The sequence below is a fragment of the Gobio gobio genome (assembly GCF_949357685.1).
Source record: "Gobio gobio genome assembly, chromosome: 13".
Taxonomy (NCBI): Eukaryota; Metazoa; Chordata; class Actinopteri; order Cypriniformes; family Gobionidae; genus Gobio; species Gobio gobio.
Window position 1 is genome coordinate 25,468,457 of NC_137106.1, and position 13,563 is coordinate 25,482,019.

Genomic DNA, 13,563 nt, shown 5'->3' on the forward strand with positions numbered 1-13,563 from the left:
AACGATTGTGAGTTTTCTAACGCCCAGCTGAATACAGGCCTAGTTAAAGTCCACGGTTTGAGTTAATCAATTTTACACCACTGCATACACAGTTGTAGCATCCATACCCGTAGCAAATAACCGATTTATTGAGGAGCAAAAACGTAATCCTTTCCACAAAACAAAACAAAACAAAAATGCAATCAGTAACATGCGATTTTTCACTCACAGTCCGATGGAAATAAAGCAATGAATTGCATCAAGTTCAGTGCAGATAATCATGCAGCTCTCAGTGTGGTTCAGTGGTTAAACAAAAAAAAATATATAAAGCTGTTATAAATCCAAAATGCATCCAGGATTTAAATAAATAAAACTGAGGTGCGTTTATTGTATTTTTTACTTATTTATTCGTTCGTTGAGAGTTGAAAACATTTGCAACAAGAGAGTAAATTTTGGGTGTTAAAAATCGGACATACCCCAATCAGAAGTCATGTGAAATTTTGGTAGTTAACTGATCTTTATTACGGACATGAATGTAATGATCTGCGCCTGCAGTACATTCAGCATTTCATTGGCATTTGGGAATTCTTCCTTAACCACATTTCTCACCCACGTGATTTATTTTCTTTTTTTTCGGTTAGAGCAATTAAGTCAAGTGCTGTTAAATGCAATCCAACAATGTTAATCATGCCCGTGCTCTTTCACCGCAACACATCTTCAAATGCTAGTTTACCTAATGGTGGAATATCACAGCCAAATATCTCCCGCTCTAAAAATGTCCAACGTATAATTAGGTTTCTTTTTTTTTTTTCTTCAAAATTTTATTTATCTTCCCCACATGGTGTTCTCAATATAAAATCCTATTTATTTTTTTCAGGGTAACAATTTTTTTTTTTCAGTATATCAAATAAGTCCAGCGGCCAATTCTTGATCTTTGGATTATTTGGGGAAAAGATTTACATAAAGTCGTTTCAAAGTCTTATTAAAACCATTTGAAATCCAGTAACACCAACTAAATATGGTCAATGTAACTGACCCAAATACATATGTACACAATTCAGCTCTGTTAAGCTGACTAGAATCTGTCATCCTAAAAAATAACCATATTTAGAAAACGAAACAGCTGTACAGGGTTTGAGAGGTGGAGGTAAAACAGTCGCTGAGCGCTCAGTGTCCCGTGTAGAAAAATGGTAATCCAGAACAGGCAGGAGAATGAGGAGAGTTCGTCAAAACACTTCAGAACCAGAACTCTGGGCCGTCGAGTACATGTAAAGTCTCTTCAGGGACAAAAAAGGGAAAACTAGCTTTCATTTCCCTCCACAACTTTGCCATTTCCCCCTTTCTTATCACTAAAGGGGATTGGGGGGTGGGGGGGGTTCGAACATCTAACTATTCTGTTAAAATCTGCAAGTCCATATATATTTTTCCTTAAACTCAGCACACTATTAAAACAGGGAGAGATGGTGAAAATGGAGGGCATTTAAAAAAAATAAATCAGATCACAAGACTTGGAACCTCCAGGATGCTTGGTCTTTGTAGTCCAAACAGTCTGTAGTGTTGAAGTTGAGCTTCCAGGAGGAGGCCGTTTGCTCCTTGTAATCCAGGCAGTCAGAAGAATTGAAGGCCAGGCCAGTGCCACTGTAGGCCTGGTGATGATGGTGGTGGTGATGTCCTGAGGACTGACTGATGTGGTGGTGGGGGTGTGTGGGCATGGACGAAGCCGTCATGGGGCTGAGCTGATGAGGGTGGTGGTGAGAGTGCATGGGGGCCAGATAGGAGCCACAGTCCACCCCGCTGAAGTAAGAACCGGAAGGAGTCGGGTAGCCCTGGCTGTAGCCGGTGGTCTGGTTGTAGGGCATGGGGTAGGAGGAGCCAGCCGTGCCTGAGACGGAGCGCTGCATGCAGGAGGCGTTTGAGGGAGCGACGGGCTCCGGCAGGGAGACGGACGGGGGTGCGGAGCCTGGAGAAATGGCAGGGCTCCAGATTGAGGAGACAGTACTGATAGAGGTAGAGGTGCTACTGATGCCCGTGTTATTGGTGGAGGAAGAGGAGGAGGAGGAAGAGCCAGCACTGGAGACAGCTGGAGGGGTGAACTGGCCGCTGCTCTCGGAGCCCGTGCTCTCCCGGGTGGGCGAGGATTTCTTCTTTGCAGGCCGTGCTTTAGTGCTGCTGCCACTCTGCTGCTGCTGACGACATTTAGCACGGCGATTCTTGAACCACACCTGTGGGGCAGAGAGAGGAAACAAAACGCTTAAAATACACTTTGAAATTCTGTTTAAACGACACCTTTAAAAATAGGCGCATATGAAAAAAGGGTAGCGCAGAGTCCATTACGCCCAATACACACACACGCACACAGAGCCCCATTAAATGATTATGGAGACCTTCCGTGCATGGCTGAAGGACATGTTGGAGAGCCATTGTGCAATATCAGAGTGGAAAATAGCTAGTTATTAGCAGTTCCTGGCTTTAATTTGCATGCAGGGCCTTTCTGCTGTACTGTGTGGATCTAATTTCAGTGCTTGTAGACGGCTGGGTGATAGCAGCCTATTGAGTTTCTCCGCAGAGATGGTAATTCAATAGTGGAAGGAGGGTCTGACCGTGTAAAGCGTTTTGTTTCATGTGCTTATTAAGAGCAAATAAAATTGCTTGGGAAATTGACGGAGGGTTACTCCTTCAGGCCTCGGATCACTTCAGAAAAAGCATAAGAGTGCAAAAATCCACAGCGGACTGTGGGAATTTTACATTTCCTCATCACTGATATTTACTTCAAAGTGAGTGAGCTTTTAATCACAGTGATCATCAAGTAGACAACATTCATATATTTGGTCTATTTGGCCAATTTTTCCAGTGCAGGAAAATCAATTCAAAATGCACTGAACACCTTGGGTTGGGTACTAATTATCCAAGCACAATTATTACATTATTTCATGCTGCATAATTCAAACATGTGTCACAAAAAAAGAGAGGGGAAAAAAAGAAGTCAAACAGACAGAGGAGCAGAAATAACCTGCCAATTAACCCTAGTATTGGCTATATAAGGCTGACAACACAAATGTCAAACACACACACACCTATAGTCTTTAATAATAATAGCTGCAATAATTGTAATCATTATTACAAACTACTAGGAACTTTAAAAAATAAAATAAAAATCAGTAGGGGGAGCAGCTGAGCATAAAGCATTAACGAATGTGTTTGGAAAGTTGTTATACTTGGAGCCTACAATAGTTTTTTTCTAAAGGAACCATTTAGTATTTCGATGTTTCTTCTTCAAACATTTAGTGATTACATGTACCTGGACTCTGGATTCAGGAAGGTTGATCTTCAGTGCCACCTCCTCTCTCATAAATATGTCCGGATAACGAGTTTTGGCAAAGAGCGCTTCGAGAATGTCAAGCTGTGAGCGCGTAAATGTCGTTCTTTCCCGCCGCTGCTTCCTGGGCGTTGCTGGGAGGGGAAAGAAGTCATAAAAAAGTACACAGGATAATTTATTATGATTTTGTTTACATGTGATAGCAAATAGCTTCAGGACATTTTCAAGGACTTTTTTTCGGAAACGAAAATAATTATATCTTAAAGCGTTTTTTGCGGATATTTTTTTTTAAATAGGCTAATAAATAACGATGCAATGCGCATCTTAGGTCCAAGAAGCCCTTTATAAACATTGATAAAATGCACTTCAGATAATTTCAGTAGGCTAAAGTTTCATGAAAACAGTTTCTAACAACTTAATTAAAAAAAAAAAAAAAAAACATACAGACGTGATTCTTCCTCACATGTCGCTTTGTCAAACACTTCATCGCACACCTAAAACGTGTTAGTTATGTACCTGGGTATCCGACGGACGGGTGCAGTAGGTCCATGGCCGCGCCGCTCAGCCCCAGGCCGTTCATGGCGTAGGGGGGCTGTTTGAGGTATGACATCATGCTAGAGGCAGTCACGGGTCCCCCCAGATCTTGCCAATAGTTCGATTTCCCCCGATGTTGCAGTTTGACGAAGGACGGACCCGATTTAAGTTACTGAAATGTGATTGTAATAATATTAACAACTGATATGTGCAACAGAAAAATAGCATGACAAATGGAAAGAAAATTAAATAGGAGTTCATAAGAACTGTTGAGTAGGCCTAGTTAACCATGTCCTCTGCAAAAATATTATACAAAACAAAGTAGGCCTACTATAAATAAGTGACAACCTGATCAACCTTTAAATCATGCAATTATTTGAATTATGTATTACCCTTTTCGATTATGATAATACTAATAGCCTACTACTACGAATAATTCATCTTAAATTTACAAAACGAAAAAAATAGCATAACGGTGAAAACTGATACCAGGATGCCTGACGCGAATTAAAGGTGCATTTGTATTTCTAGATATTTAAAAAAAATGTTGCCTTTCTATATTTGGAACCATATTTCAACAAAAATGCAACGTATTAATATTCCCCATTTTCTGACATTTAATAATAAAAATGCATTTAAAAAGCATACAATAATAAAAAAGCATTCAAAATATTTTGCAAGAGTTAGCTGTATTTATTTTACATTAGGTTAAGTAATTATTTAAATACGGCTTTGCAGAATCTTGTCTGTCTTAATGGGGGATATAAAACCAAATCTGTGCGGTTTAAAAGTAGCCTACTTATTAAAATATTCTTTTTTAAAAAAAAACTTGCAGGCCTGATAAACATGGTCTTCAGGGTCACACTGAATTTAACATGGTGTAAAAATATATATACATTTATTATTAATTATTTAAAATAGGCAACTTTTGTTGAACATCTCAATAGAGTTCGGATAAAACAGAGGCTACTAATAGAAAATGTGTATTTGTATACATTATCATCACAGGCTGGAACTGTTTTTTATTGTTTGTTTTTTTTAAAAACAAAATAAAAACGTATCTTTATTAACGCGTTGTATTCATTTTGTTAGTCATTCCATTTTTAACCAAATGTAGGAGCTGACTGGTTATCGTGGAAATGAATGTGGATGGGCCCCGTGCTGAGAGAACCGAGCCGTTTAGAGTTCTGTGTATTCCAATCTATTCCTTGCTTATTCTTTACTCTGTAAAGACTGGTTAGAAAGAACACATCTACGTGCAAATTAACTCAATTACAATGCAGATTAGACCTCTGGGGAAACACCTTCATTTCTTGGCCTTATCACCAAAATAAATTAACAAAAACCAAAACACGCCTCTCCAATTACTCTCCAAGTGAGCCGGTTTAGGCTTTACTTCGGCGGCGAGTTTATATTTACAAAAACGCTCGGTTTCAAACATACGGGCCACTATTTTTAGATTTAATTCATTGCGAAACATTTGCTTCTAAGCGACTATGACAATTAGGCTAGTACCAGACGGCGTAACTTAAATACACCACGGAGTCTGACGTCGGTAGAATGTCAATAAAAATAGAAAACTTTTGCATAGCCTACTCCAAGAAAACCAAATGTATATGCTACAGCAGAAAAAACAAGTGACGTGCTAACATAAAAAACATGAAATGTAACTGAAACTTGTAGGCTATTAGTTCCGTTTTGTGAAGTGTTCAATCTAAATTAAAAGCGCATTAGTTCTTACCTTTTTCAGAACCCTCCGTCCTTCTCCTCTCCTCAATATTTGCAGTCTGACCAGACGATAAAAACAATATCCACCAATGGAAGAGTTCAGCAAGGCAAATCGATCGAGGAACCTCACCAAATAAATGTCGTCTAAAACTCTCCTCAAAACTGCAGCAATGTTGATATGGCGCACGTGTCTGGCTTTTAGCTGGACTTCTTGTAGCCTATTGAGAGTGGTTTTAAACCCCGGGAACACAAATACATTAAACTCATCTGCTTTGGCTTTCTCGCTCGTGTCTGTCACTAGTTTAAGGTGATTGCTAATGTAGACGGATGGAGATTGATCACCTTCTCCTAACCCTGCCTCTCTAAGAGCGTAGGACACCTGCAGATCCGCCCACTCCAGCCAATCGCCGCGCATTCTCTGCTTGATTGACAACTGTAACAACCAGTCCACGGACAGAACCTCTTTGAAGCCCCACCCGCGCTGACTAAAGACATCAAGAACCATGCACCGTCCAAATAAATGTTTAGAATTTCGAGAAGACCTAAAATATCACGAAAAGTGTAGACAATACATTTCCTAAAATTACCTGGTAAATAAATTCGTTAAAAAGTCGTTATAAAATTAAGGTAGGCTGTAAAATAGGCTATTTAAACTATTTAAATTATGATATTCAAAAGAACAAACGATTGCAATATTGGCCAAACCATTTAATTAGAAAGTCGTGTCGAATCTAATCAAAACATTTGCATTGTTGCTTAATTACAGTTGTAACCGTTTTGTGTCTTGAAATGTATTTGATTTGGTATAGCCGACCGCTTGAAAAAAAAAAAAATCGGAGACTAGGCCTATCGAATAGACCTATTGGAATATTAATTTATTAGCTCATGTAAAGGTAGAATTTGCCCACTTAGATTAAACAGTCTAATATAGGCTAATTAAATCTATAACCACTATCCAAACAGTTACAAAAAAGAAAGAAAGAAAAAAGAAATAAACATTAAGGCCCTTTCTGAAATGTCACAACAACAAAAAAAAAATTCACAAAGTACCATTTGATACCACATTTACGTGATCGATGCATGTAGTCCATCGATTTGAAGCGGGGTAAATGCAGCAAAAAAGTCTAATTTATCCACTTTATCTATTTTCATTTTTATTGTTACCTCGCCTCATGAATATTAATGAGTGGCTAATCCCCACTTAGAATTACATTTCAGAATAGTGTGCGTAAAGTTTAATAGGCAGACGGAGAGGAAACGTGAAAGGGAGTGAAGAAAAACTCGGCTCTTCCAGAAAAGAAACGAAATCAGCACATAGAGAGAGTCTGAGCCTCAGAGAATCAAAGAAAGCACCTTTCAAGCCTCACTTTCCCAAAGAAATGCCAATAAAATACGGTAACAGAATATCACGGAGGGCGCGGTGTTTCCTTAACTGTTTCTGAAAGGCTCAGAAGATCTTAATAAGGCTTCGCTCGGTCCTTTTGTTGATCTCACAAAATCAACTCATTCTAATTGAGGCCTGAGCTGAAAGCGACCTAATGTTCAAAGCAAGTGACCGCCGGAGGAACGAAATTACATTTTTACTATATGGGGCATCCAATCAAAGGCCGGGCGGCTTTACACGTTCTTCTATAGATCAACAAAGTCATCGACAAAAGTACTCTTGGGAATAACAGAGATGCTGCTGTTAGCCGTCAATAGACGCGGGAAAACTAAAGGGAAAGTTATTGGATACTGCTTAGAAGTACTACGGTGACAGGGAATGCGCATATTAAATGTTTATACTGCCTGTTTAAAGCACAAGTGCTGCCTCCAGCCCCACATAAAGACAGATTCCACCTGCCCTTAAACTTTTCCACGGATAATAATAATAACAACAATAATAGCTAATAACAACAAAAAGTGATCCTCAAACGCACACAAAAGAAATAGCTTCTACAATTCCTGCATTTTGTCCGTTTGCTGGTTTATTCTTTCGGCCCTGATGTTGCTAAGACCCCGTGATAAACCCAGAACAAGTATCAAGTTATCAGGTTGCAAGAAGCTTTTGTAATAAGAGTATTTTGTCTAATCCCAAATTGCAGTCGAATTTTCTAAATGCTGAGCTCGTAAATCTCGGGATTAGAGGAGGCGAGAAGAGGAGGGGGAAAAGTTTGGTTTCTTTAGCCGGCAGGATGGGAGCGAGTCGGCGATGTTGTCGGTCCTTATTAAAACGATGATGCATAAAATACGATATTGAAACTCGTAGAGAAGGCTCGGTACCGTTTCCCCCGGTGTATTTTAGGACGAGGGAAGGATTTTCGGCGGTCGAGGGGCTTCGTCAAGTCCAACTGCTCAACACCTGAAGTCAGGCCGTGGACTTCAAAGCAACTGGATCCACAGAGCGCGCTCTGGGTCTCGCGCATCTCTGCTCGCGCTGAGATGCTGCACTGCACTCCACGCTGTTTTGGATAGCTCTTTTTTTGCCTGTGATAAAAGCATTTATTTTTAAAAGCTTTTTAAAATAATTTGTTTTTCACATAAACAGTCGGGTTGAGCCTGAAAACAACAGTTGGCAAATGGACAACAATCAGGTAAGGGAATTGTGCATTTTGACAATGCCGCATGCGTGTGAGTGTTTGAACTAGCACTAGATACGATGTTTTATTTTATTTTTTAATTAATCTTTGTGTTTGTGTGTGAAATGCAGAGAAAATGCCAGATATATCTAAACTTTCTGATAGTTGCCTGACTGAAACAGACCATTAAATGAGTTACGATATAACGTAAAGGAACCACAAATGCATTAAATATTTATCAAATATTTCATTTTTTTGTTTTACAAAAACGAAAAAAGTTTAAGCTCTTTGAAGAGATAGCCCAGGCTACAGCTACGTGAAGCGTATTCCAGAAGTAAAATATTAATATTCCATCCCACGTTTCACTGGGACAAATCAGATGTATACATACACATCTTGTATTAAATAAGGCATCTGAATGGACTAGAGAACAGTTCAAAGCGGTCATTTAGATATGAACACCACGCTACCGTCTCATCGGGATTACACGGACCTCGCCACAGGTCTAATGCATAAAATTATGACATGCGTTTCAAGCCTCTCACAGGCTCAAACTCTCCGATTAGTTAAAGAAACAAACAAATGTCCTTTCCGCCGCCGTGTAATGGGTTGTGAGCGCCAGTAAGTGTCTCATATTCAGAAGATTACAGTCATCTGTGATAATAACTGCAAAATAATAATAAAAAAAATTAAAAAACGCCCGGGGGGGAAATGAAGGTACAGTCAGACCCAACCATCAGCAAATTAATGTTGAAGTATTAAAAGGGCTAGGGGAGGACGTCAGCTGTCAAAACTTATTTTGCTCGTTAAATGGAGGATGCGAAGCTGCGGTGATGACTGTTTGGCTGAGAATTAAGTGTCTGAGGGAAAGCAGATGCTTTGGACAGAGCGATTCTGCCTTAATCTCCCTTCGAGGAAAGACCTCAGACAAAAGAAAACGCAAACATTCATTTAGAAACAACCGTAAAATGCTGGGGAATTTCCCAGGACGAGCTGGACGTCCCTCTTGAGTGCCTGTAAATTGTTTTATTAATTGATAAAATAAAAAAAAGAACGTCTGTCGTGTTTCGTCACAGTGCGACTTCATATGGTTTTATTTGAAACGTCAGTCCAGTCAGAACATAGGAAAAATAAAACACCATGAATGAAATAGATTCGGCCTATTGACTTATTAGGTTACGCATAATACTAGACAGGCATATCTATGCAATAATGACAGAAGAAAATATGCAATTATTGGGACAATTTATATAAAATCGAACAGAGCTGCATAAACGACAGAATTTAATAAATGTGTTCTAAGTTTATTCAGTAGCCTATCATCAGCTGAATAACGATGACACACAATTCCTTTCAAAAACAAATCCATTGGCTGCAACACCCAAAACCACACGAGCTGCTGTTTGATTCGAGTATGAAATCATTAGAATTTTATTGAACAGAGATATTTATAGTACAGTGGAATAAATAAACCGGTGATGCTCGTACAACAAAGACGTGAAATATGCGGACATGAAAAGCCTCCCTTCTAACTATACAATAAATATTAAAGTTTTTGAGCAAATGTACAGGGTTGTGAAGATGATTACTTTAAAAACGTCTCAAACAGTAATAAAAGCAAACAGTAATAAATTACTCTGATCGTGACTGCTTTTGAAAATAAAGTTTTTTCCAAGCTTTTTTAAGCCTCAAACAGTGAAATGAAATGTACAACATGACCGTTTATTTCTGTTTAAGCACTCTTCTCACTAAAGCAAGCTCTAAAATGTTTGGTAAACATATTAAACATAAAAAAGTCAGTAAAACACAAAAAACATTTTTTTAAATGCAACAAGTCCCCCCTCTCAAATATTCTACACGTAGAAAGTTGAGTAATTAAAACATTTCAGGTCTTGTTAGAGGAGAACATGCTGATAGATTTTCTTAAAACTGAAATGTGATATGATTTTGAAACCCAATCCTATTCACAAACCGAAAATGTCCCCAGCTGATGTGCTGTACCGAAACTTTGAGTTATAATTTCCTGTAAGAAAAAGTTGTGAATGTCTTAGTGTTCAGATTAATCTGAATTATAATGGATTTAACCAAAATTGTACAGCATTTTGCATCTCCTCAAATATTAGTTCCTTAAGTACCTTGTTCGTGAGATCCAACAAATCAAACCTAATAATAATAAAGTTTTTAAATTTGTGTATGTGAAACAATAAATCTCTGGTATTAATGAAACAGGATGCATCTCAGGGCATTCACCAGTTCTTCAGCCCTTAGATAATAAAAAGATCAACATATGAAGATTTCAAACAACAATAATAAAGTGTATGCTGTAGTCTCTATGACACGAATACATTTCAAGACTTTTTAGTGTACACGTCATCTTGCTCCTTTGTCGCTTCGGAAATGACCGTCACTGAAGAACGCACTTCTCCTCTTTTTTTGCCATCTTGCCTTTGTTCTGTTCCAGGGTTCTCTCCAGGTGCTCATCTTCCTCTTCAGCCCTGCCGACACACACATAGGACACACAGGATCAAAGGTCACAGACAGGAACACAGGAGAATGCCACCTGCACCTCCACCACCTATGACCTGTACTCTGTCTGAACGGCTTCAGAGTCACTTCAGCTCTTTAAATATTCACAAGCCCTCTCTGCCTGACTCCACCCCCCCCCCCCCCCCCCCCAACCCCCCACAAAACACCTAAACATGCTTGGTGGCAAAGAGAATGTGGGTGACTTCAAACTTTGGCCTTTAAACCCTCCCTGAACCACACTATAGGGCCTAGAGGACTAATCCTGGCTCTAGTAATCCCACAATGCCTTGCGGCAGAAGGACTTACTCTTTCTCCTGGGCGTCCAGGTCTCGGACCAGCGCATCACGTTTGTTGACCAGTATGACCAGCTCATCCAGCAGCAACTGCTCTCTGCGTTTTTGTGCCTCCGTCTTCTGCCAGTCTGGAAGATAGAGAGGAAACAAGGGACAACGTAAGAGAAAAAGCTCAGGCTGATCACTAATCACTTCATACCACCTTCCAACACAATCCAGGAAACAAGACTTAAATTCTGTCATCATTTACTCTGCCTCATGCCGCTCAAAACCTGTATGACTATCAAAAACGAAGATATTATGGAAATTAATCATTTGTTGATTTGGACCCCACTGACTTTCAAAATATATTTTCTTTACCGCAGAAGAAAGTCAGACAGCTTTGGAATGACATGATTTTGAGTGAACTATGCCTTTAAAAGACACAGATGTCACATACTGGGTTTTAATGAGAAAGACATCACTGTCCCGTAATAAAATATTCAGAAAAGAAAACGTAGCCCATACTTTTGTGGCGTTATTGTGAAGTTGTACCAGGGCACCCACAGGTTCCTGTACGGAGAGCAGCCACACGGTGGAATTCAGATAAAACAGATCTGATAACGCGAGTGAATGCGAGGACAGTGCTTCAGGTACACTAACTGCTTTCAGACGCTTCAAAACGGCTCCCAAAGAGACGCACTGACGCCATTTAAGATAGGAAAAATTATTTACGTTAAGAATAAATGGCAAAAAAAAAAATCTGTCCATAAGTACACTATAATAATACTATAATGGATTTGTATGTATTTTTTGAAAACAAATGATAGAAATGTAATGTATAAAAGGTGCGTAACTATAGCAAAGGTCTCTGTGAGGTGACCTGCTCCTGTCCCCCTGCCAACAACAGGTCTGAAATATCAGCCAGGCAGACGAGATCAGGCCTTACTGATACCAGTGCAGATTAGGGCCCTGCTCACAGCCAAGGGGAAGTTATCTTACCGGGCCTATTCTTCAGCCCGCTGTAAGAACAGACTGTACTAGTGTCTTTACACTGCTTTATTAGCACTCCCTCATGCACATAGACTCACAAAATCAACTTCTTTTATATAGAGCGACCAATTTCTAGCAAACAAATAAAAAATAAAAACGTACATTCTGCCTTCTTAAAAGTCAGTAATGTACAGCATTAAAATTCAATATTTCTGCTGCGGTTATGTGAAATTGCAGTGTGGTGCAGAGAGCGTCGTTGGTCCCGAAAGGTCTGCTCATCACTCTTGTTTAACCTCTCCGCCTTTGAAGTGAAGCGCAGTGGCAAAATGAACACAGTCCCAATATTTGAAAGTCATTTGACCCCCAGCAGCGAAAAAAAGTCTTTGGTGTTCTGAAATTAGGCTTCAGAGAGGCTAATGCTAAATATTTGAGAGGATTTGGTCTCGGCTTTAACAAATTTGCCAAATTTGAACAAAAGCTGCAGGAAAGAAAATGAAAAAAAAAAAAGAGAAGATACATTGCTCTTTAAAGAGCAATTTGGCTAGTTGCAAAAGTGAGTTTAATTTTCTGTTATGCTAGTAATGCAACGCAGGCCGGCCATTTCATGTGCGTCTACAGTGCTGACCGCATTTAACATCTTAAAGGCCAGACTGTTTATCCTGCATCGCTCTCCATACGTTCCGTGTCTTTCACGACCCTCATCTTTAATTCGCTCTGTCATTTCTGCTACCCCTCCATCAAAAACGACAATGCCTAGTTCACAAAGAACTGCCTGGAGGGTAGGCTACAACCAACAAAAACTTCTCCTGCATGTCCCAAAGAGGTAGAGAGAGAGAGAGAGAGAGAAAAAGCCCCTCGACTCTTTACCTCCTCCTCCTGTTCCCCTTCAGCATTTCTCAGCCAAAAAGCCACAGATCCTCCCCTGCACCTCCGGCAGAGGCCGCATGCAGCTGTCAATCAAGCGGGAGCGGCGCCGCCCCCCTCATTAAGAAGGTAAACAATGAATATGGACGCAGAGGGACACGGCAGAGTAAACGAGTGATCGCAACTCGCCATAAAACACTAACAGAAGCTGCTACCTCCTCTCTTTTCCTCTCTTTTCTTGAAGAAGAGATGGAACAAGACTGGAGTTTGGAATTGTTGTTGGTGGTGGGGTGGGGTGGGGGGTTCAATCCTTTTTGGATTACTCCCCTCTTTCTCTCTCTCTCATCGCCCTGGGCAATCACGTTAAAACTCACATGGTCGGTGCTTATTCAGATAACCCTAACAATGCACACCAATGGTAACCATGTGAGCACTCACAACCCACAGAAGAATGCACTGGTTCAAATCCCCATGACCCTCCTCCACAGCAAAATTTATTCAAGAGTGCAACCTGCTCGGCAGCTTCAGGAGGCACAGAGCTTCTTCTGAGAGTTCTGCTGAAAGATCACTACACACAAACTTCACACACCCGCTCTGCTCGCTATAGTGTACGGACACTTTTGGACTGAACAGAGATTTTTTTTAGGAGGAAATAACAGGAAATAAGTAGTGTTGGAGGAATCCAGGGAAAAATGCATGATCTTATTACAGCAGATTTAGGCGAGCAGTGGGCAGGCTGGGAGCGCCAGCGTAAGATGGAGCTGGAGAGAGGCCAGCTGGGAATGAGACAAAG

General features: G+C 40.1%; 2 protein-coding genes across 6 annotated transcripts in view; both read right to left on the reverse strand.

Moving 5' to 3' along the window:
• Positions 1-377: 377 nt before the first annotated feature.
• On the reverse strand, positions 378-5,893 carry otx1 (orthodenticle homeobox 1). Its single transcript, XM_079832574.1, has 4 exons — positions 5,571-5,893; positions 3,812-4,001; positions 3,278-3,429; positions 378-2,201 (listed from the first exon to the last, which is right to left on the reverse strand). The coding sequence occupies exons 2-4, from the start codon at positions 3,906-3,908 to the stop codon at positions 1,479-1,481; spliced, it is 972 nt and encodes a 323-aa protein (XP_079688700.1). The 5' UTR covers positions 3,909-4,001; positions 5,571-5,893; the 3' UTR covers positions 378-1,478.
• A 3,451-nt stretch (positions 5,894-9,344) lies between these two features.
• Positions 9,345-13,563, reverse strand: part of ehbp1 (EH domain binding protein 1) — a 158,292-nt gene continuing 154,073 nt past the window's right edge. For all 5 annotated transcript variants that reach the window (XM_079833627.1, XM_079833626.1, XM_079833625.1 and 2 more), the window contains 2 exons: positions 10,948-11,062; positions 9,345-10,610 (listed from right to left, as the gene is read on the reverse strand). In XM_079833627.1, the coding sequence (XP_079689753.1) occupies positions 10,520-10,610; positions 10,948-11,062 (206 nt within the window). In that variant the 3' untranslated portion in view covers positions 9,345-10,519. The remainder of the gene's footprint in view (positions 10,611-10,947; positions 11,063-13,563) is intronic.